General features: G+C 39.4%; 1 protein-coding gene across 1 annotated transcript in view; it reads right to left on the bottom strand.

Moving 5' to 3' along the window:
- Positions 1-7,696: 7,696 nt before the first annotated feature.
- Positions 7,697-24,677, bottom strand: part of LOC143290764 (uncharacterized) — a 107,971-nt gene continuing 90,990 nt past the window's right edge. The window contains exons 6-7 of the mRNA XM_076600275.1: positions 15,169-15,234; positions 7,697-7,721 (exon numbers count right to left, since the gene is read on the bottom strand). Coding sequence (XP_076456390.1) covers positions 7,697-7,721; positions 15,169-15,234 — 91 coding nt within the window. The remainder of the gene's footprint in view (positions 7,722-15,168; positions 15,235-24,677) is intronic.

The following is a 24,677-nucleotide window of genomic DNA, read 5'->3' as shown; positions in this document are numbered from 1 at the left end:
TTTTTTTTTTTTTTTTTTTAAAAGGCCCACAACGGCAAAAATCAAACCCCTTCGGGTTTGGGTAGAAGAAACTGTCTTCCCCAATTACACAAAAGTGGTCCTTACCTGACGAAAAAAAATATAAAAAATTAAATATGCTTTTTTAAAGGGGGCGAAAAATTTCGTTTTGGCGGCTTTTTGCGATTGAGAACACTGTATAAATAAAAAATTTTTGGGTGTACCCGGGGCATTAAAAAAAAATTTTAAGGGGAAATTTAAAAATTTTTTTTTAATTTGGGCCGGTAAAGGAGACTGTGGTTATCCCCCGCAAATACCCCTGAAAATTTTAAAGCCGTTTCTCGGGCTTTTGTTAAAATTTTTCCCAAAGGTTTAGTTACACCCGGGTTTTTGACACGTTCGATTCAATTTCCTCTTTTAGGGTTATTTGGGTTCTAATTTTTTAAAGTTGATATGAAAATTTTAAAGTATTTTTGTTTAAAAATAAAAATTTTGAGCCAATTAAAAAGGTATTTCCCTAAACCCCCGTCTAATGAATTTTTGGGAAAAGTACTTCATTTTGAGAAAAAACGAAGACTGGAAATTTTTGCGTTTTTCCTTCTTTTCAAGGGTTTTAAACCCTCCTTAGTGTATTATTTCAAACTGTGAATTTTCCGCCCTGATTCTCGGGAAAATTTTAGGGGCGTTTGGGGCAAAAAACCCAGAAAGGAATGAGGGGGTTAAACCAAACCCTTTTTCCCTAAATAAATTTTTAAAACCCGCCCCTTCTCCCACTTTCCATCCATGTTATCTTTTGTTTTGGTCCTTTTAAATAAAAGGATTGAAGGGGCAGGCCCAACAACTTAAAAAAAAGGGGGGGAGACCGCGGGCCGCGAAGAAAAGAGCAGGGTCCCAATTTTGAATGGGGTTTTTTAAATAGGGGTTTTTAACCCCCAATTGAATTTTTTGGGGCCCAAAGCCCTTCAGGGCCCCCCGGCCCAAATTTGATATAAAATTTCCCCTCTTTTGGTTTTAAATTTTTGTATTTTCTGAAAAGCCCAAAAAACCTTGGGTGTTTAAACAATGGAAGCCCGTGTTAACACTGAAAGTAAAAACACACAACTTCTTATTTTATAGGGGTTTTTTAATTATCAAAAATGTAAATTTTTTTAAATGAAAATTTTCCCCATTAAAAGCAAAATAAAAGCCCCCTAGCTTTAAATTACAGTTTAAATTTCCCTTTTTTACTATCCCCCACCCAAAAGCCATGCAAAAATAAAATTAAAACTTCAATGTTTAAAACAAAAAGAATTTTTCCTTTCGAACAAAACAAACAAAAAATGAAAAAAAAAGACTCCCTTTTTGTTGTTGGGCCGAATATCAATAAAAAAGGCCAATTTTAAAAAGAATAAAAAAAAAATTTAAATTATAACATTAAATTTCCCAGTTTCCCTATAATTTGGCTTCATTTTTACTTTTTTGGGGCCCCACCCCCAGGGGTTTGAAAAATGTTTTAAAACAAGATAAATGGAAAAACTAAATTTTTTCCAAATTTTTATTGCCCAAAAATTTTTTTTTGGGTGTAAACCTGACAAGAAATTTTGCAGAAAAAATTGGCAATTTTTTAAAGGGTTAAAACCACGGACCACGGGACACACACAAACACACACCCACACACACAAAACAAACAAACGGGGAACAGGGTAAAAAATGCTGCAATTTTACTTCCTAACTGCCACCCTTTTTCAATTTTTTATTCTTGCAACTGTTTCTAACCGGGTATTTTTTTTTTTTTTTAAATTTTAAAATTTTTATAAAATTTAATTTTAAAGGAACAATCCTTCATCCCCCCTTGGGGGACATAAAAAGGGGTTTTTAAGAAGTTTTTTCAGCTTTCAATCCGGTATCATTGGGTTTTCTTTTGGTTTCTGGAACCCCAGAAGAAGTAAATTTTTCCGTTCGCCAGGTAAAAATAAAATTTTTCAAAAACGGTTTATTCCCAAAAAGGGGCCCTCTTCATGTAATGTAACAGAAGAAAAAAAATTTAATATAATTAAAAGTAAATTGCATGCAGAAAAACCAATAAAGCAAGTAAAAAAACCCTGGGGGGCATTTGGGCAACACCCGGGGTTCAGGGCACCCCCGACAAGAAAAAGAATAACCCACAGTTAAAGACTGTCATTATGGGAAGATAAGAGAACGGTGCTGGAAAAAGCACAAGTGGAACATAAATGAAATGTTCAGAAGTAGTGCGGGACCCCCTGTAGGTTGGACCACCAAAACCTTAAAGGGGTTAGTCCCTTTGGATTTTTTTGGCACGGGGGGCCTGTAAACAAAAACAACCCCCTATCGTGTAAAAGGAGGTTCACAATTAGGGTTTTGGAGGGTGAGGGCACGGGAAACATTAGGGGGGGGGAGTTGAAACCCAATTTGGAAAACCCGAAAAGAGAGGAAGGAAGGGGGAGAGAGAGAAAAAAACTGATTAATTTAAAAAAAAGTAGTTCATTGGGGTTGGGTTCCTTTTTTTCTTGCCTATTTTTTTTTTTAAACTCCCTTGCATTTGCTTTCCCGAGAAATTTGAAAAGCCCCAAATGCGGGTTTTCACATTTTTTTTTTTTGGGGGGTTTTTGCCCGAAAGAGCCCGTTCCTTCCAATTAACCATTTTGGGCAAATGCTTTTTCTTTAAAAAAAAATTTGGGATAAAAATTTATTGCAAGGAAAAATTTGAAATTTTCCGTTTTGGGTGGCGGGTTTTCCCCTTTGGCCAAACAACATTGTTTACATTTTTTCCCAAAGAAGTGTTTTTCACCAAGGTCACATGTTTTTGCTGTCGGTTAGCAAATGGCACATCTTTTTTTCCCAGGAATTAATTTCCCACCTTACTTCTACCCACCCATCACCCCCAATTTAAATATCTCAATATTAACTGCATCCTCCCTTTTTTCATCAACCCCAAATTTTTCCGTAGGTTTAAACTCGTTTTAAATTTTTAATCAAGAAAACCCCCACCCTCCCCCCACCAAACACCCCCTTTTTCCCCCCCAAATAATTGTTTTTTTGGGAAAAATCACTTTTGAAAATTTTCCATTTTTTCTCATTACAAGGTCCCCTTTCCCCCATTCTTACCTTTTGCATCAATAAAGTTTCAGGAACATCCTTTTTTCCCCTCCTCTTTGTCTGGCAATGACAGAAAAGGGGAAGCGGGTTTTTTTGGGGGACAAAAGGGTCACCCCCCTTGTGTTTTGGGGCCATTGTGAACAGCGGGGTTTGTTTTTTCCGCCAGTCTGTCCCCAAAGGGGAATTGCAACGGGGTTTAAAAAAAATTTTAAAAACCTAGGAAGTGAAAAGGGGTTAAAAAAAATGGGGAGCCCCCAAAAAAAAACCAAAAAGAAATTTTAGTACTGGGAAAAGTGAAAAACCCAAACAGGGATGGAGGCAGTAATCACTTACAAAAATTTAAAAAAGGATCTTTTGCCTTTCCATGAAATAACCCCAAACTTTTAGCACTCAGCTAGTCCCTTTAAAACCCCTCATGGTACATCCCGGGGAGAAGAAAAAAATGCAATTTTAAAAACCCTTTGTAATCCATTTTTCAGCGTTAAGTGGGGTTTTGGAAACAAAAAAAACCCCCCCCCCGGGCACCCCCTTACCCCTGAAAATTTTCCAAGTGTCCCTACCCCAAGTTTAAAGCCCAAAAAAAGGGATAACCATTAATTTTAATGTCTTTTGTATTGGGGTGTGCATGACGAAACCGGGAAGGACACAGGAAACAAAAGGGGTGGGCGCCCCCAATCCCCAACCCTTTCAGTTGGCAAATACCCGGGTTTAGGCACCTGCGTCCCAAAAGACCCTTTGTTATTTAAAAGCGTTTTTAGAGCTTGGTCTCCAAAAAAGGGTTTGGTTTGCAATTAAAGTTCCATTTTAAATATCATTTCACCCAGTCCATTCCCAAAAAAAAGCCTTTAAAGGTTGGGGGACGGGCATTTTGAAAATTTTCCCCAAAAAAAAATTTTTTGTCCTTTTTGAAAAACCCCAAAAAAATTTTGGTAAAAAAAATTTTTTCCCCCCCCCCCCCAATTTTTTTTGGGAAAATGGTTTACCTCACTGATATAGTTTTTTTGTTTAATTGCTTTAGTTCAGAAGCCAAACCCATTTCAGTTTAAACCCCCACCTGTCTTTTTTGGGAGAGGAGAGAGAGGGAACGGGCCTGAACTAAAAGAAAGCCCCAGTTCCCTGCACCCAACCCCTTTTTAAACAACTTTAAAATTTTTTTACAGTTTTAAAACCCCCCCAAAATTTAACCCAAAAGGGTGCTTTTTTAATTTTTGGCTGTTCCCTCCTGCTAAAAATTCTAAAAAATTGATGCAGTGATTGATGTTTCACCAGCAAAAGAAGAACATTTTATAAGGCCCATTGTAAAAACCCCATTTCCCTCTTTTTCCCGGGAATAATTTACTGCGCGGGCCCATTCTTGACCTGACGACTCCCCAAGACATGATTAAACATTTTTCAGATTTTCAGTTTTCCCATTTAACCCACTGTCTTTAAAAGGTCATCTTGCTTAAAACCCAAAAGGTTTAAAAGATTCCCAGAAAGTTAATAAAATCCTTTTGAAAATAAAAAAAAACCTATCTTACACATTTAATTTTTATTATGTAAAAATAAAAAAGCCAGTATAGCTCTTCTTTTGTCTGCTGTCTACATTCCCGGCTCCGTAAGGGGGAAATTTCCCTTTGGGTGGTTATTTGGGGGTTCTTTGTTGGCAAAAAAGAATGTTTTGGGGAATTTTTTTATTTGATTTTGGGGGTTTTCACTTCTTCCGTTTGTTAAACAGGAAACCCAATTTTGCGAGTTGCATGAAAATTTTGTGTTAAATTTTTGTTTGAGGAGTTGGGTTTTAAAAAGTAGGGGGCCCCTCCCCTTTTTGAAAGGCTAAAAGCAAGGGTGTTAAATTTGTCCCGGGACAAAAAGTTTAGGCCGGCCACCTATAAGGGTTGTGAATTGCCAGCTTTTTTCCGTTTAAGGAACAGTTTGGGAAACCAAAGGAAATTGAAAGCAAATTTTTTTTTCCCTAAACAAGTTCAATGATTGGGTATTAAATTTTATTTTTTTCTATTTTTGGTTGTTTTTATAAAAAAAATTTCCCCAAAATTTTGTTTCAAAAAAAAAAAAGTGCGATGTTTCAAAATAAAAAGATTTGAATGCCTTTTTTTTTTCGAATTAGGGCAAAAGGAAACCCTTTTTGATGTTTTCTCTCCGCCCTCGGGGTCAGCTTTTTCCCCCTTCCCTTTTCCCCTTTCCTTTTTCCCTTTCCGAGGAGGGTTTGGCCAAATTTTGGCCGTGGTTGCCAGTTGGTCCTTTGAGGGGAAATGCCCCTTTTCACTCCAACTGCCACATTTCCGGGCTTCAAGAGGGGGTTTTGAAAGGGGTCTAGGGGACCGCCGTAAAGGGTAAATTTTTCCAATTGGGCAGATGCCATTTTAAATTGGGAAGGGATTATTTAGCCCAATATTTTGATTGGACAACTTCCCAAAGTTTTAAGGGAAACAAAGGAAACCCAGACCCCGGTTTATTCGGGCTAGAAATTATTTTGGCGTTTGGGGCTTTAAATTGTGAGGCTTCAAGAAACCCCCTGGCCCAGAAGGGGAACCATTCTATTATTCTGTTTGCACATTGTATGGGGGTTTGGGAAAATTGTGTTCCGGGAAAAATGTTGGTTTTTTCTTGTTTTAAAATTTTTTAACATTTTTTTCTTTTTGAAATTTTTCCCCATAGATGGCGTGCGTGCCGTGTTTAAAAAACCCATTTGGGGGTTTCCCTTGTGTGTCAGAAGCCCCTCTAGTGACCCTTTAAAAAAATTAAAATTTTTGAGGGACTAAAAATCATTGAAAGGTGGTGTTGATAGTAAGAAAATTAAAATTTTTGTGTCCCTTTGCCCTTTGGGTACACTGTAGCGGTCTTAGGGGGAGTTTTTGTTTGTCCCCCCAAAGCCCCTGGGGGCATTGGGGGGCAAGCTGTCCCCAAAGGGGGTTCTTGGGGGAGCTTTTTTTGGGCCCCTTTTGACATGGGATTCAAACCAGCATTGTTTTTTTTGTGAATACTTGGATGGGTTTAGCAAAGTGATTATTGTGCGCATGAGAATTGGTACATGAAACGTGATACATGCATAAAGTGTGGAATGTGTATAAAAGTGTTTAGAAAGATAATTTGCATAATAACACTTGTGTGTGCTGCACTTGCGCGTACTCTTGTCTGTGCTTGGTGTGGCTGAGGAAATTTCAAAGTCAGATAGCTCTTGCATAGTTTCCTCACTTTTTCCCACACTGTGCACATGACAATCATGAAAAGATTAATGCAATCTATCAGTCAGTATGCCATATGTACTATCATGACCTGGTCTTATAGAATGTACGACTGAATTAAATAAATAACAGATAATAATAATGATAATAATAATAATAATAAAAATTAATAAACAACAACAATAACAATAACAATAATAACAATGTATATTTATAATGCGCCCTTTCTCTCTAAGAGCTCAAGGCACTTTACATGAAAGAAAAAGTTACAAATTACATGAATCATTTATGACCACAGCTTCTCAAATCCACTCCCTCCCCCACCCACCCACTCTACCTCTCTCATTTGTCATGCATCCAAAGTGAGCTGACAAGGATGGTGTTGGAGAAGAAGGAAGCTGAGAATGCTAAAAGATAGGTTTTAAAAAGAACAAAGGCAGATATAGAATCAGATGCATGGATATGATGAGGAAGATTGTTCCAGTTATGAGCAGCAGAAAGAGGAAAGAACTTTCACCATAAGTTCTTGTATTGACACGAGGAAGTTTCACACGGTAACAGTCAGAGGAAAAGCAGAGAGTTCTTGAGGGATTGTAAGCACTGAAAAGGTCAGAAGATATGTAGGTCCTGTGAAGTGGAAAGCAGAATAACGGAAACCAGACAACTTTGTATTTTATTCTCGCTTCAGTGGTAGCTAGTGCAGACTACAGAGGTGGGGCGAAATGTGATCAGTATGTGGGAATCTGAGGGTCAGACAGGCAGCACTGTTAAAAGTTTTAGAATTCGCTGTAGAAGATTATGTAGACAGCCTGTGAGAAGAGAATTACAGTAGTCGATTTGTGACAGCACAAAAGCAAAAATAAGAATTCTTGTAGTTTCAACAGAAAGGTACTGATGGACAGAGTCAATCCAACAAAATTCAAATTGTGCGTATCAGATTGACTACCTGAGCGTGCATACTGAGGTTTAAGTCAAGAATGACTCCAGGTTCCTTGCTGATTTAGAAAAGTGAAAAGTGAACTGTGGTATCACCAACCACAATAGAGACAGGGAAAGAAATAGATGTGGACATTCTTATAGAGGAAAATATCATAGTTTATGTTTTGTCATCATTTAACTTTGTTGAATTTCATCCAGGATTTAACATCCCAAGGGATAGTGAATGTTACAGTGTTTATACAACAAAAGAATCTCACTTTGTTGCAAAAGATCTTATATAAGAATACTTACAAAACTATACAATGATTAATCACATGTGTATAAGTTATATCAAAAACTAAAAGAAAGAACACAATTCAGGACCTTCCCATTCCAACATATAATACTTAAACAAAAATATCAGTCCAATATCTAATGTTCAAATGTATACTGATTTTAACTGACATGCGTGGAATTGTTTATTGTTGCTTACACTCCAGTCAACTGACCAGGGCCATATCAGGACTGCCAAACCATACAAATGCTCAACCACATCAACACAAAATTGTCATATCTACACAAAAACACCCACCAAGACAAACCCACAAAACTCAGTTCATGACATATTATCCAAACCATTGAGCTCTTAGGGCAAATAAGACTAAGCCGTGCTGTAGATGTCAGCCTTTCCGCTTAATTTATCATCCCCAGATTACAACCAAAAAAAACAATTGTAAAAAAGGATACAAAATACCTCAAAGTCAACCAAAAAATACATTAAAAGGCCATAAGGGCAAATAATACTGCAGAGTGGACAGCTAGTGCCCATCCCAGTGCTGACAATTTCACTCCCTAGTTGCCAGAGCAAAACAGATCAGATAGTACATCACAGACTGCATAAAAGAGAAAAAATGTCAAGGCTTGCTAAAAAAACCCCAAAAGGGATTGGACTGGGAAGGCAGAAAAAAAGGATACAACAGTGGAAGGAAGAAAAAAGGCAAAAATAAAGAAAGCAATAGAAAAGGGGAAATATTTAGTACATAATTTCCAGAAAGTGGGGATGCTATTTATACTGAAAGACCAATGGCACCCCATGGTGGATAACTGACAGCTAGAAGGAAACACATTCAGCATACTTACATGCATTCATGCTCTCACCTCAGGAAAGATAAGCTCTTACATGATTCTTATTTTATTCATAAATGAGTTACAATTTTGGTATTGTATACAGAGAACTGTCTGGTATCACTGACAGGCATGGTTTGTGATTTACAAAATAACACAGATACAAAGAAAAGGGTTTTTTTGGAGTGCTTCAAGATTATCATCACCAAGCCGATATTAGACTGTTTGGGACATGTTTTCTTTCTCTATTTTGTAGTTGCTTTACCTCAATGGTTCCATGCTGTGCTGAGTTGTGAAAACAAGACCTGACCAGCATGCTGAGTTCATCCAAAGGTCGGGCACCTGCTCTTTTTTCCCTACAGCAGATGTGGAGCAGCATATATAGATTAGTCTGCACACTTTGATACCTCTTGAAACTGAAACTGTGAAGCAAAGAAACCACACTGAGAATCAAACTTTTCCATTCATCCACATCAATTGTTTCATCAGACTTACACAAAAAGTAACCTATACATTTTCAATTTGAAAATAAAAAAATAGTACTAAAATTAGTCATTCTTTCATTGATTCATCCATTCATCCAATCTGTCATTGCCTCTGTTTCTCTAATCCTAGTATATAACCATAAAAAAAAACTACTGCTGCTGTAAATAAGGATGAAAATTCCAAAGGATGGTGGCCGAGTGGAGTGAAAAGGACAGGAGCAGAAAACTGCCAAACCAAATCATTTCACACCACAACTATTTGTACTGGAACATGGGAAGGGTATGGTCACAACCCTAAACAGAAATGAGAGGGTGAACCTAACTCTTACTCAGTCAGTCTCAATGTGGGGTAAAACATTTCTGGAAAATATAACTCTGACAACAAAGATTTGTTTGGAACATAAATGATGGAATTTGTCTCGTCTTGCAGAATAGTGCATTCAAAATTATTCTTTGCTATTTGGTTATGATTGGGCTGGATTTCCCAGAAAGCAACAATATTTCAAAGCAACTGACATTCCACTGTAATAAGCACAATGGGAAAATCTTTCATCTGGAGTCAACAACAGTGAAAGCTTGTGATGATAATGTTAATGATGACAATGGTGATGGAAGTCACTTCTTTTGCAGAAAACAGGTAGGAATATGAGAAATGTCTGCAGACTCCAAATCCATCAGTGATTCTGAAAAAAAAGAAGTTGGATTGTTCAAAGAAGCTGCAAGGGAAAACACACTTACCTTGCGTCAATTTATGAATGTCGGCATAGTGTTGAAATACACACCGTTTCCAATTTCAATAACATGTTTCACAATGTAATAACAAAAAAGCTGTCACTGTGCATGAACAAAATAATATGAAGCAAAAGGAAACAAGTTTGACAAAATGACTCTACAAAAGATGCAATGGTCAAAAGCATAACAAGTGGGATGACAGTCTTATTTCTAAATGTTACCTTTATGATACTATATGGATGAAAAACAAACAAATATCTTTCTCTACAAAACAAGAAATGCAGAGCTATCTGTGACTTGCAAGTGTTTCTCACTACAGGACATCCAGCACACAAATTACTAAAGGAATTTTTAAAAATTCTGTGCTGGAAAATTAATCTTTTCTGTCACTCTCATTTCTGGCTTTTTCTTTTTCTTTCTGTTATCCTTTCTGGTTTTCTGCTTTTCTGGTCCATTCACCTATATGTTTTTAAAGAAGCCTAGGACACTTTTGTGGTCTTTTTATGGACTTGGTCATTGGGTATTCTTACTATCTTCTATTCTTTCTCTTTTTCTTGTACCAATGACATGTGAGGTGCCCACTGGGCAATTTTTCTTTTTTTAATACCTGTTATACAGATGAATTTGTGAATTATGTCTAATCATGCTCATGTTCAGGTTTTCTTTGTCAACAGAAGCACAAAAAATGAAGCAGAAAAGTTAGCAGACAAACAAACAAACAAAAAACCTCACAATCTACCCTCAAAGTTATTGTGTCCCCTAAAATGCTTTTATTGCTATCAAACACTTTGAAGCAGATTTTTAATTTCCTTTTACACATACCCCCATTTACCGTTCCCAAATTTAAAACCACAGAAGAAATGCTTTTTAATGACCTACCTGGGAACTCTCAGTATATTTGGTTTGAGGGCCCCCCATCGTCTGAACACTTTAAAAAATATAGATAAAAATAAGTTTTAAAAAAAACGAAAAAAAAAACCATTTCTTTCCCAAACCCATTATGAGAAAACCCCAAGTACAGATGTGTGTGGTTTTTGCCCGCGCCGCACACACACCGCACGTGCACTGCATGCGTGCACATATGCCATTTTTTCACCAGTCTTGACAAATTTTTTTTCCTGTCATATTTAGACAAGAGACATGGGTAAAAATTAATGAAATAAAAAAAATGGCAAAAACAGCATGGTCAATCAGACAGATGTAAACAATGACAGATAGTTTATAAAGACATATGTAAACAATGCGCAGGGGTTTTTCAAAGATGTAAAAAAAGACAGCAGGGTTTTTCGGGACAGATGAAAAAACAATGACAGCATAAATCAAAAAAGGACAGCGAAAAACAATAAAAGGGGGTTTTTTTCGGGAAGATGAAAACTGTGACAGGTGGTTTTTCAGACTGATGTAGCAATGAAGCGTGGTTTATCAGACAGATGAAAACAATGACGGCATGGTAAATTCGGGACTTTGAAAACAATGCGGGGGTGGCCCGATGGAAGTGTAAACAATGCGGATTGGTTTTTTGAGAAGATGTGGGCCCAATGAAAGGATGGTCGATGAGACAGATGTAAACAATGACAGCAGGGTTTTATCAGACAGATTTTAAAACAACGACAGCAGGGTTTTTCCACAGATGTAAACAATGAAAGCGGGGTTTTATCAACAGTGAAAACAAGACAGCTTGGTAAATTTCGACAGTTGAAAACAATGACAGCATGGCCCAAACAGAAAAGATGTAAAAAAATTGTGGCAGGGTTTTTATCTGACGATGAAAAAATTTGCAGCTTGGTTTATCAGACAGAGTAAAACAATGGGGAAAGGGGTTTATCAGACGATGAAAACAATGACAGCAAGGTTTATTTTCCCTTCCCCATTTTACCGGGGCCCCGTGGGGGGGGGGGGGGGGGGGCCCCATGGATGATTTGCCTGGTAAGCTCGCGCCACCTCCCCTCGGTCCTCAGGGGCCCCTTTTAGTTGGGGCCCAAAATGGAAGGCCCGTCCATTTTTTGATTTTTGTCCTCCCACCGTTTCTCTGTTTGCCTTCTTCCCCCTTTCCCCTTGTACGGTCCCCTGCAGGTTGTTTTGGCTAGGCATTGATCTTTGTGACGTGCCATACCAGCGGGGGTTTGGCGTTCCTTCACTGTGGTTAGCGGGTTTCTTTGAAGGGGGAAAAGGGCGTTTTGGACTCTTTTTTTCCCATTTCCTCATTTGTGATGTGGTCTTTGTTTTTTAATGTTAAAGGAAATCTTGCGGAGGCATTCATTTCCGGGCCCTGGTTTTTTTTGGGGAGTTCTGCAGTGGGGGGTCCAGGATTCGCAAGCGTTTAAAAATTATTGAGAAGATGAGGGAGGCATTATTTTTTTTTTTGGACGAGAGGGAGATTTTTTTTGCCCCTTCCATTTAGTCTTAAATAAAACTCAGTGCGGAAAGTGGGTTTTCGCGATTCTGGACAGGCCCTCGGGTTTTCAAAACCCTCGTTTTGCCCACAAGGGGAAACCCAAGTATTTAAAGGAGGGATTTTTTCCTTTTTTTTCACCGTTTACGTGCAATTTTGGACGTTCGCCTTGGCTGTTTTTGGGGTCATAACCTTGGTCTTCTCGGCATGATTCCTGCCGTGGCTGAGGATGTCTTGAAAAGTTTTGGCACGAGTTCTTCGAGTTCTTTCTTTCTCCTCCCGGGCCCCTTAATTTTCATCGGCAAAGCGCAGGGTTGGGTTTACTTTTGTTTTCCCTTTTAAAAAAGGGGTTTTTAAAAGGGAGAGTGGGAGAGAGTGGCATCCCTGTTTGCCCTCCGACCGTGGTTCAAAACCCAGTTACCCGTGAACCTTTGAAGGGGGACTGCAGGGTTTGCTTTTTTCTTTTTGGTTCTGTAGGGCTTGGAGATGTTTTCAGGGATTTTGGGGGGGGTTTTTTTTTGTGCATGGGGGCCCCCAAAAGGGCGGGGGCCATCCCCCTGTCGAACGCCTTTTGAAGTCAATAAAGACGGGGAGAGGTCTTTTTGGGTTTGCTGGAGATATTTCTCCCCACAGCAAGCGAGGTTGAAAAATTTGTTCGGTTTTTGCTTTCCCTGTTTTGAAGCCGGCCTGCTTTCGGCGAGGGATCATTTCTGCTTGCGCTTCAGTCGGTTGAAAAAGGCCCTTTTTGGCATGACCCTTGCTGGGGTGGGATTAGGCTGATGGGTGGGGTTATTTTTTGAAACTGTTGTAGTTTTGCCCTTTTTGGGGGGATTTTTTTTGACCAGACATTGAAAAACAAGACAGCATGGTTTTTTGCGATGTAAACAATGACAAGCATGGTCAAGGGAGACAGATCTAGAAAAATGACCCCAGGGTTTATCCAAGATGTAAAAAAATTGCCCGCAGGGTTTTTTCCCGACGATGTAAACAAAAAACAAAAATGGTAAACCCAGAGATATAAACAAGGGACAGCATGGTAAATCAGACGGGATATAAACTTTGACAAAAAAAATTGGCCCAATGAGGACAGATTTTAAACAATGACAGCATGGTTTATCGGGACAGATTTTTAAAACCAAGGGACAGCATGGTCAATGAGCGATGTAGACAAAAATGGGAAATATCCCAATGCTAGGGTTCCTGTCTTTCAAATTACAAATTTACCGATAATCATTATTTATGCTTATCAAATGCAATTTTTTAAGTAAATACGAAAAAATTTTTTCCATAGGAAAAACTGTGATATTTTAAAACATACTTTACATATACACAAAAATTTATAGTAGATAGATAAAATGGGATAGTACATAGATAGTACTAGATAGATAGATAGATAGATATTATCCCTGTTCCTTTTAAAAATTAAGCCCATGTTTTAATAATTTTGTGCATGTGCGGGTTGTGAAAATTGTCTGTCGCCCCCTAAAGAATTCCTTTTTAAAAAAGAAAACAAAGAAAAACTTTTTTTCAATCTATTTATCATCCCTTTTCTCCCACATGTTTAATTTCCCCGGGTCCCCCCCCCCCCCCCTCCAAAAAACACAGTGGTTTCATCCTTTTTGCAGTAAAAACCCAGGGGCATTTCCAGAAAACTATTGGATGTTAGGTTGCCGGGGAGGACTTTACACCAGGGAGAGCCTACAGAGAGGAGTTTATAACAAACAAAATGTGAGATAGGGGCCCCCAAGTTTTAAAAAAGTGAAAAAATAATAAAATGAGAGAGATTATGGGGGGGCACTGATGTGAAAATTCAAAAACCCTAACTGTAGCAGGGTTGGTAGGGATTTTTTGGGGGGCCCAAGTTTTTAGCGGGCGACTTTTGTGATCGCAAAAGGGTTTATAAGGAAGTTTTTTAAATCGGCCCACAAGTTATCTCCCTTTACGGGAAAAACCCGTATGATATTTTCTCAATTTTTTTAAAAATTAAAAACACTTTCTTATGTGAAATCGTTTTTTATGTTTTGGGACTTCAGAAAGTTCATACTTCTAACTGTAATGATATCATTTGACCAAAAAAGCCTATAATTTTTTAAAAAACTAATATTTATGTGAATGAGTTTTTTGGGGCGATCTTCGAAATCCCTCTGTTGGGAAAAATTAAAAATACCTTCTTTTTTATAAATTTATTTTGTTGCCCTGGAATCTAGGGCTGTGATTAAAAAAGTAAATGATTTTAAACTTTTTTTTTCGTGTACTTTCTTTCCGTGTACACCTAAGGGTTTTAGGGAAGGGGGATGGTACGAAAAAGTCTGAGGCCCCTTTTGGCCCCCAAAAAAAATCTTTCTTCAACCTTGGAATTGGGCAGTGCCCATTTGAGCAAAAAAATTTTTTTTACAATACCCAGGGCATTTTTTTTAGGTGTCTTGAAAATGTTTGCATTTCTGTTTCAATCTGATTAGTACATAATGTTTTTCATTGTCGATCACAAGTGCCAAAAAAAACCGCCCAAATGGTGCCGGGGCACAGGGGCTGTTTCCCTTTAGTTTTCTTTTAATTTTGAAAATTAAAAAATCTTTACTGTTGAAAAAGATTCTTTAGATAAATTTTTTTTTATAGTTGGGGGAAATTTTGGATTTTCAGTTTGCTTAAAATGTTGCTTTTTATTACATATCGCGAACTATTAAAATTTTTTTGAAAAGTACCCAAAATGAAACATGAACTCGTTAAAAACTCGTTCATTGTGACCTTTTTTTTTTATAGTTTTTAACTACATTATTTTTTTAGAAAAAAGGGTTTTTTTTAAGAAAATTTCTGTCTTTGTTGTTTTGTTTGAAATATTAAAATGTCTTGTTGGTTTTTTCCCCGGGCCCAAATCAGAAGCCGCTTAAAATTTTGGTTTTAAAAAAAACACAAGGTTGGCCCCCCAAGGCTAGCGGAGGGCCCGGTTTTTTTTAGTCGCTTTCCCCGGCGCTGGCCCTTTTCGGTTCGGCCCGGAAAAGAATATAAGGAGTGAGCGGGGTTCAGACAAATAGAGAAAAATTTTGGTCTGGAGAATGAGAGAATAAAGAAGGGAAAAAAAATTTGGGGACCGCCTTCCCGAGGTTTCCTTGCCCGGCTGCAGCTCTCTTCTGAAAAAACCTTCTACCTGTCTTCACCTTCTCTAAAAACCCCCCTTTTCCCCCCCAAAAACTAACAAACAAAATGCTAGCACAAGAAAACTGAGAAGCAGGATTCATACCTTGAGAGGATGGACCTTGGGCACTGGCCTGGGCATCGACTGCCATCTGTTCCCAAATTTTTCATTCTGTAGGCAAATAATGAAAATGATGTCCTTAGATCTTAGGAAATTTTGCTGATTGTTGAGTTCATGAAATATGTATTTCAGTAGACAAACAAAAAATTTGCATTAGTTGATCACCATGCAGTCATACAGGAAAATGAAGTCTTAAAAGATAGTTGTGTTAGTTTGGCTGCAAATGGGAAAACAAGACCAGCAACATAACATCCACTTACACCACGTCAAATTGATGCAGACCACTATCAAGAAAACAATGTGTGAGCAGTTTGTGAGCAATATGATCCAAAACAAGAAGGTAGCAATGATCAAACCAAGGAAGTAGAAATCAAGCAAATGAGTGGAATGATATTTGAACCATTTGTAAACCAACAAAATAGGAGTATGGCCATTTGCTAGGAACCAGTCATGGGTGGTATTCAAGACAAAATTCATTTTGCCATGAGGCGTTACCTCTGACATGGTTGGGATCCGTGGATACAGTTTACCTTGAAGGTAAAGTAATCTTATCAAAACACCCACGTGCACTAAGGCAGTTAACCCAGTTATATATAAAAAATCCCAGGGATTCCCTTCAGCGCATGCTCTTTAACTTCTTACAGCACCATAGTTCTTCAAGTCCTTCTTTAGATCACAATGGCAGAAAATCCTGAAGTCTGGGCAAAAATAAAGAAAGGTATTATGGACACACCATGAAACTGCAGCACTTTAAAGAGCATCGGGGACAGTAAAAGAATCATACCTTTGTGCCATTTCATCTGAAGTGACCATGATAATTTACACCGAGCTACTGCAAAACTCTACAGAGGGAAACCCTGGAACATCATAGGAGGAGGGTCAGATTGTCTTTGCTTTTCAAAATCAAAGGACTCTTATCATCAACAAAAGAATACCAACCTAATGAGCATTGTGCAATTATATTTGAGTCTGTAACATTGGAATTGGATTCATTAACATTTTTTGCACACTGACCATATTTTGACAAATATCAATAACATTTAAGTTAACTCACGAACAGACAACAGGAATCCAGTATCTACACAGGTACAAACAAGATGGACAGAAGATATATAAATTCAAATCAAAGGAAAATAAATCAGGGAACAAAAAGTTTCATGAAACCAAATCAATACTAAAACGCCAATGCAGAGAAAAGTAAACTAAATTTTACCATTCAAAATAGAATAAGATAAAGGAAGAGCATGTTCCCTCTAGATTCTGTAAATTTGTTGTTGCAAGCTTTCAGTTTCCTCTTAAATTGTTTCTTAAAATGAAATTTTACCAGCATCTGCTGAACAATGCTTGCATCATGTGAGGAAATACTACATACAATGTTAGGGAGGCTAAAATAATAATAATATTAATGAATAATTTTATGTCACACACAATCTCGCATAATTATTCATTATTATTAACATTAATAGCATTTCCAACTAATTGACAACAAGCCCTAAGTGTTTACAAACAGAATACACATGTGAACATTGAAAAGGAAAAATTGAACACAAGATATAAAACATCAAATTATTTATCCCCCCCTCCACACACACACCCAAACACATACACAACACACACAAGCATGCATGCATGCACACACACGTCATACCACACGTTCATAAATAGTACACAATCAAAAATACAACCAACAAATTCTGAAACTCAAAACTCACTCACTTACTGACAGTCATCTTAGTACATACTGGAAAGGGATAACTGTTGAGATTTATTCAGGGGAAAAGGTGGGTCTTCAGACTAGATTTGAAAGATTGCAGTGAAGATAAGTGATGGAGAGGCCTGAGGGAATTGATTCCAAAGAATGGGAGCTTGGTATGAAAAACTGCATTGGCCATACGTTTTAGTTCGAACAGGAGGGATCCTAAGCAGGCGGTGTCAGAAGAAAAACAGAGCTGGAGCTGGTGTGAGGGTATGTTAGGATGAATGAGATCAGAAAGATACTGTGGACCAGAAGCCTCGATGGACTTGAAACAAAGAGAGATGACTTTGTTGATAATTCTTTCTTGTACTGGCAGCCAGTGTAAAGCATGAAGAAGAGGAGAGAAGTGATCAAAGTTAGAGGAACGAAAGACAAGACGAGCAGCATGGTTCTGGACTTTCTGAAGCCTAGCAATGAGGTAGCTGGGTGAACCAACAAGCAGGGAATTACAATAATCCAGGTGGGACAGCACAAATACACAGAGGAGAGTTTTAGTTGTTTCTTCAGTCAAGAGATGACGAATGGATGCAATTCTGCAAATTTCAAAGTGACACAATTGCATGTATTTGCAACACGCTGCTGATAGGAAAGAGACTGGTCGAGTATGACACCAAGATTATGGACGGAAGAGGAAAGAGGAATGTTAGTGCCACTGAGAAAGACTGAGGAAGGAAGAGACTGAGAGGCAAAGTCTTTGTGGGAAGATAATTACGATTTCAGTTTTATGTTTATGTACTTGCTCCACTCACACAAATCATGCACTTGTACTGTGCACTGTTTAACAGCCATCTAGAAACATATGGCCTGTAACATGGCTAAGAGAATACTTGGCAAAATTTTAAATTCTCAGAACTGAAGTGTTACATGGACTGGATGGCAGTGAGCTCCAAATTTTCGGGGTAGTAAATCTAAAACCATGTTCCCCAAGCATCTTATTTTACATTCTGAAACTTTTATGAGCTTTTCACTGGAAGGACAAAGAGTATGAGAAGAGTGGTTTCTGAAAAGTGAAGCAGATATATAGCAGTTTACAGTCCAATCTGTGCCTGGATTCTTGTCGTTTTGCATTCTCTTTAGAGCTTTTGTCATGCAATTCTCTGAATTGTTTTGATTCAATTTCATCTAGTCTTTTCAAGCTATCAACACAATAACCAATTTTTATGTCTTTTACATTATGTTCTCAATATAGGTTTCACAGAAAAGTCTTGTCACCTCTGATACTTTGTCTATTTCTGTCAATATATCATCCTGATATGTCAGTGCCATTTAATATAAGAACACACAAACATTCAGTTACCCCTACGAAAATAATATATCTACCTTGTGTTCCATTGTCATTCAGATTTCCAAATGAAACATCTGTGCAAACCAGCAACTTCAATGTTCCTGATCCCAAATGATAAACTTCAGGGCAACTTTTTCTGACTTCATCCTTCTGATTACCTTATTTGTTTCAATCAAGTGATACACTTTTCCATCTTTTGTAATTGAAGCAAGCTGGCAAGCATCAAACATACATCAGGTCTACTTTGGCATGTTATCCACAATATCGGTTCTACTTTAGATCTGTAGGCCTGTTTTTCATCAGTACTCGTATTCTCTTGTTTTTGCTGCATTCTGTTCTTTTCAGTTTGTGTTGGTTCCAAGCTGTTTCCATGTTTGTTCTGATGTAGAAAAATTGTGCTTCCATCTGAGACCAGTTCCATTTTAATATCCTGAAATGTTGTACATTCTTTCTTCTTTTCCAGCTTTGAATGCCTTTCTAATTTCCTGTTATGACTGTTCAAACTTCTTTGATGAAGTCATCCACATGGCATGCTATTGTACCCAGTAATTCTTCTCCATCCATCCAGTGAATAACTGTCCTGACAATGACAAACATGGGTTCTATCAATATAAAGGGTTAATCAATCCTCAGAAACTGTGCAGCCAAGCTTTGTAACACTGAGGAACTTTCTTCTACTTAGGAAGAAGCTCTTTGATGATACTCACTCAGCCCATGCTGGACATGGGCTAACAGAAATCATCTGCTGTGCATGTCAATTCGCTTCTTCTGTGACCAAGTCTGTCTTCTGATTAGTGACAAACAGTGTGAAAAAATAAAAACACATTTTCCCCATCTTTATCACCTTCAACCCTGGGTTTAATGAAAATCAATGATTGTTGGCTGTTGTCCAGACCACAACAGTAATCAGTGACAACAGTTCTCTGACGACCATAGCCACGCCCATTTCCATGACCTCTGACTGGCCTGGGAACTATTGTCTTACACCACTCCTTTCCCTCTCCTCCTCCCCTCCCAAACTAAACCACATGCATACCCATATCTCTGTCTGTCACTGTCATCTGCTCAAAACTTATGTCTGCTATAACAGATTGATCAGTCTTGAATGCTGACGTCAGTTCCGTCACTGTCATTGCCGTAGTCTTCGTGCTCGAACGTCTCATCAGTCAAGAGAGATGCATCTTTATCATTATACCTGTCCATAATCATTTGCACAAACCAACAAAGTTGTGTAAATCCACTGAGATCACTGTCTTTGCTAGACAAAGTTTTGACACCTTTATTACGTATGAGGCAAACCCCCTTTCCATGCTCTCTTCACATGGTCATGTGCAAGACCTCAGTGGACGTCTTACAGGCACTGTGGTGACACTGTGCAGGACATCAGTGGACGTCTTATAGGCACTGTGGTAACACTGTGCAGGACATCAGTGGATGTCTTATAGGCACTGTGGTAACACTGTGCAGGACATCAGTGGATGTCTTATAGGGCACTGTGGTAACACTGTGCAGGACATCAGTGGATGTCTTATAGGCACTGTGGTAACACTGTGCAGGACATCAGTGGATGTCTTAGAGGCACTGTGGTAACACTGTGCAGGACATCAGTGGATGTCTTATAGGCACTGTGGTAACACTGTGCAGGACATCAGTGGATGTCTTATAGGCACTGTGGTAACACTGAGCAGGACATCAGTGGATGTCTTATAGGCACTGTGGTAACACTGAGCAGAACATCAGTGGATGTCTTATAGGCACTGTGGTAACACTGTGCAGGACATCAGTGGATGTCTTATAGGCACTGTGGTAACACTGTGCAGGACCTCAGTGGACGTCTTATAGGCACTGTGGTGACACTGAGCAGAACATCAGTGGATGTCTTATAGGCACTGTGGTAACACTGAGCAGAACATCAGTGGACGTCTTATAGGCACTGTGGTAACACTGTGCAGGACATCAGTGGATGTCTTATAGGCACTGTGGTAACACTGTGCAGGACATCAGTGGATGTCTTATAGGCACTGTGGTAACACTGTGCAGGACATCAGTGGATGTCTTATAGGCACTGTGGTAACACTGAGCAGAACATCAGTGGATGTCTTATAGGCACTGTGGTAACACTGTGCAGGACATCAGTGGATGTCTAAAAGGCACTGTGGTAACACTGTGCAGGACATCAGTGGATGTCTAAAAGGCACTGTGGTAACACTGTGCAGGACATCAGTGGAGGTCTTATAGGCACTGTGGTAACACTGTGCAGGACATCAGTGGATGTCTAAAAGGCACTGTGGTAACACTGTGCAGGACATCAGTGGATGTCTTATAGGCACTGTGGTAACACTGTGCAGGACATCAGTGGATGTCTAAAAGGCACTGTGGTAACACTGTGCAGGACATCAGTGGAGGTCTTATAGGCACTGTGGTAACACTGTGCAGGACCTCAGTGGACGTCTTATAGGCACTGTGGTAACACTGTGCAGGACATCAGTGGATGTCTTATAGGCACTGTGGTAACACTGTGCAGGACATCAGTGGATGTCTTATAGGCACTGTGGTAACACTGTGCAGAACATCAGTGGATGTCTTATAGGCACTGTGGTAACACTGTGCAGGACATCAGTGGACGTCTTATAGGCACTGTGGTGACACTGTGCAGGACCTCAGTGGACGTCTTGTAGGCACTAAACAGGTTAAGTCCACTGATATTCGTTGCCCTTCATTTTCTTCTGGTTCAAGGCACTCTAAGTTGTACCAATTGTTGTGTTCATATTTTTCTTCTCCTTTTTGCTTTGTTCCATCATCAATATCTTCATATAAAATAAGCTATACTGGCTTTAATAAGCTTAATCAACACTTTTTATTACTTATGCCATCAGTTTTATCTCCTTCTCCTTCTGAATGCATGTCATGATCAGTTATTGTTGACTCCATATGAATGTTTTGCAGAATCAATTACTGCTTTCTTCAGACTCTCAAATTCTGAATATGCTGAGTATGGAAAGTCCACTTCATCTTGTAGAAAAAGGCTATCGAGTGCTGTCAACAAAATGCTCATTACCTTCTCTTGTTTAGTTGTGCAGTATCTTGCTTGTCCAGTTTCAGTTAACTTTAAGTCAATGTCATGGCCAACGCTTGCTTTTGTGGTTTTGTCTCTGTAACTTGCTTCCACACCTCCAGTTTGTTTTTCCATGTTTGATACACTGTATCCAGCCCAAGGCATGGCAGCATTTTCAAATTATGTGCCTTTTTTACTTTCGTTCATGTTCTTCATGGTCTGCTACAATGAAAGCATACCAAGTACACATTTGAAATTGCCTCCTTGGCTCAACATTACCACTCAGCATCATATCATCCCTGGTTACCAAAGTCTTGTTTGCCCATGCCATTAAATCTATGTTCATTTCTGGCAAAACACTTCCTGTCAACATCCAATCACCATGCTGATCTGAATAAAAAAAACCTTATCAATTTCTGTAGACGCCTCATCACTTGCTGCATAATGTTCATGAATGACCATCTAAATCAATAAATCTTCTTGGGCTGGCGTCAAGAATTTATCAGTCAGACTTAACTTCTCTACGCATGTGCATTTCAGTACTTTTCCAGGTTATCAAAACAGAGGCCAACTTCATTATTTGGAGAGAGCCATCAGTAGTTTTTAAAGATGTGTGTGCTTTTTCACAGATTCCAACAATGAGTAGCCTTTTTCTTGGGGGAAGGCCGTCTTTAAATGAACGATGGAACGCTATAGCGTTCCTGACGTAAGACACGGTTCCGGACAACGAAACACTATAGCGGTTTCGACAATTAAAATTTTTTCCACGTTTTCCTCATGGGGTAGTATAACAACTGCAGCTACACCGGGCATTGTGAATGTGTCAAGGGTTGAGTTGAAAGTTTCATCATGAGATTCCGTAACAACATTCTTGCCGGCAAGCCAATGACTTCGGTACCTTGCATGACAAGCTAATCTGCATACGTATCGTAAATGACGTCACTGGTGAAAGAAGTGGAAATTTTTTGAGTAAAATAGATCAGGACAGCAGCTTTTACTGCTGCTGAAGTGATTGAAATGCTTCAAACTGAAGGTTCTGACATCGACGAGGATGATGAAGACTTTGAATAAAGTATCTGCAGTGAAGAAAGCCACCAGCAAAAAGGTGACTCATGATTTGGAGGGCAGTGAACAGGGAGGGAGGTAGGTGTACACACGACGTGAGGAGAGGGGTCAGTGGGTCAAGTACAGTGAGTTTCATTCAGTTACTTTATGTTTTGTATTTTTTGTGATTTTCTTCCTAACCCTAACAAATGGGCTGTCTGTGGGGAAAAGCAAGGGAGAAAACTTTCTGTCATGAGTGAGTGGAGGGGCAGGAGTGATGGACCTCAATTTGCACTGTTAGGAGTAGAAGAACATGTCTCATCAGCCAGTCATGATTTTGCTGAAGGAAGCTGACAGGTCCAGGGTATTTTGTATATTACACCTGAAAATGAAAATGAAATGAAATGAAATTATGGTGCTTAGAGCCTCGCCAACCACTAAGGCCATCTCAAGGCTATCGCCGCGTTAATAACTACTACAAGGATAAAAAAAAAACAATTAAAACGAGTCACCACTTCAAACTTTCCACTCCAAAGTTTAAAAAAAAACTTCCATAGTTTAAAACCTTCAAATCTGGTTAAAAATGTTCACTTCTTTTATGAAGTCCATCAGCGCCCACGGAGGGACATCACGAAACAAAGTCTTCAAAGAAACCGCCGTGTAATGTCTGTGCCTAACGTCATGCAGATCCCAACAGTAAAGGAGCACGTGTTTCACGGTGAGAGGCTCATCACAGGGAATACATCGAGGGGCCTCTTCCCCCTTCAACAAGTAAGAATCAGTAAAAAAAGTGTGCCCCGCACGCAGTCTGCACAGCACAGACTCCTCCTTTCTGTTCTTCACTCCTGAAGGGAGGGTCTCTTTTAGGTCTGGACGGATCTGGAAGAGCTTGTTGTCCGTCTGGGTGTTCCACTCCTCTTGCCAAAGATCCTTAACATAAGTGTTCACCTTCCGCTTCATGTCTGTGTATGGTACAAAGGATCTGGATAATTCTTTCTTCACAGCGTTCTTGGCCAGCAGGTCTGCCCTTTTGTTACCACTAATGCCAACATGTCCGGGAACCCAGGCCAACACAACCTCGTATCCTTTCTTCATTGCGAGAGTAAAAGCTTCATAAAATTCCAGCAGTTTGGGATGAGTGATATTCCTGCAGGCGATCGCCTCCAGGGCTGACAAGGAGTCGGAAAAGATCATGAATCTCTTTTGTTTCAAAGAGAGAACCATTTTTACCACCAGAACCAGTGCAGTCAGTTCCGCAGTGTACACGGAGCTGTCAGACAGGATGTGTTCTGCTGAGGGCCGGTCAGGAAAGGCGGGACAGAACGCAGATGCAGCGACTCCGTCCTCTGACTTGGAACCGTCAGTGAAGATTCTTTGAAAAGTGGGGAATTTGTGGCAGAGTTCCGAAAAGTAAGTTCTGTAGGCCAGAGAACTGGTGGAGTCTTTACGGTACGAGGCCAGATCGAATCGGACCTCAGGTGTTTTAAAGGTCCACGGAGGGCTGTCGGGGAACTTGGAGAAATCTGAGATGCCATCAACATCCAGATCGGCATTTTCTATGTGCGGCTGAATGCGGAGTCCAAGAGGAGGGATGCAGTTTGGGTTGTCTTTAAATTTCTTGTCGAAAGGGTTGTTGAATACAGCGTCGTAAACAGGGTTTGTAGGTTCAGAAAACAATTTCAAATAATAATTTAGGGTCAGCTTCAGTCTGCGGTTGGACAGAGCCGGAATGATGTTCAGGGCTTTTTGGCAAGATATTTTCAGCTGTTTGATATGGCTGAGGAAGTTCAGCCTCTGATCAAAGACGACCCCTAAAAATTTGGCTTCCTTGACCGCCGGGATGGTGGATTTTCCCAGACGGATTTCAAGGTCCGGATAGAACTGGCGAAAGTTATGAAAATGAATACATTCAGTTTTGGAGGACGAAAAGGTGAAGCCATTCTCCTCTACCCAACACTGGTTTTGTTGACGCAGAGCTGAAGCCATCGTTGGATGCTGGCATACGTGCTGCCAGTTGCATACAAGGCAAAATCGTCCACGAACAGCGAGCTGTCCGATCCCTTCTGAACGGATTGAACGATGTCATTAATTTTGATGCTGAAGAGAGCCAGCGACAGAATGCTCCCTTGCGGGACACCCAGCTCCTGCTCATGAATGTCAGACAGGGTGGTGCCGACCCTCACCTGGAATTGTCTGTCTTGCAAAAAATTGTGGATGAACTGGGGCAGGTGTCCTCGGAAGCCGAGCTTGTGCAGGTCCGAGAGGATTCCAAATTTCCAGGTGGTATCGTAAGCTTTTTCCAAGTCAAAAAATATGGCCACCACATGCTGTTTGTTTACAAAGGCATTTCTTAC

This window comes from Babylonia areolata, chromosome 16 (genome assembly GCF_041734735.1).
Source record: "Babylonia areolata isolate BAREFJ2019XMU chromosome 16, ASM4173473v1, whole genome shotgun sequence".
Lineage (NCBI taxonomy): Eukaryota > Metazoa > Mollusca > Gastropoda > Neogastropoda > Buccinidae > Babylonia > Babylonia areolata.
Note: the sequence above shows the minus strand (reverse complement) of the source record. Positions and strands in the feature narration are given on the sequence as shown.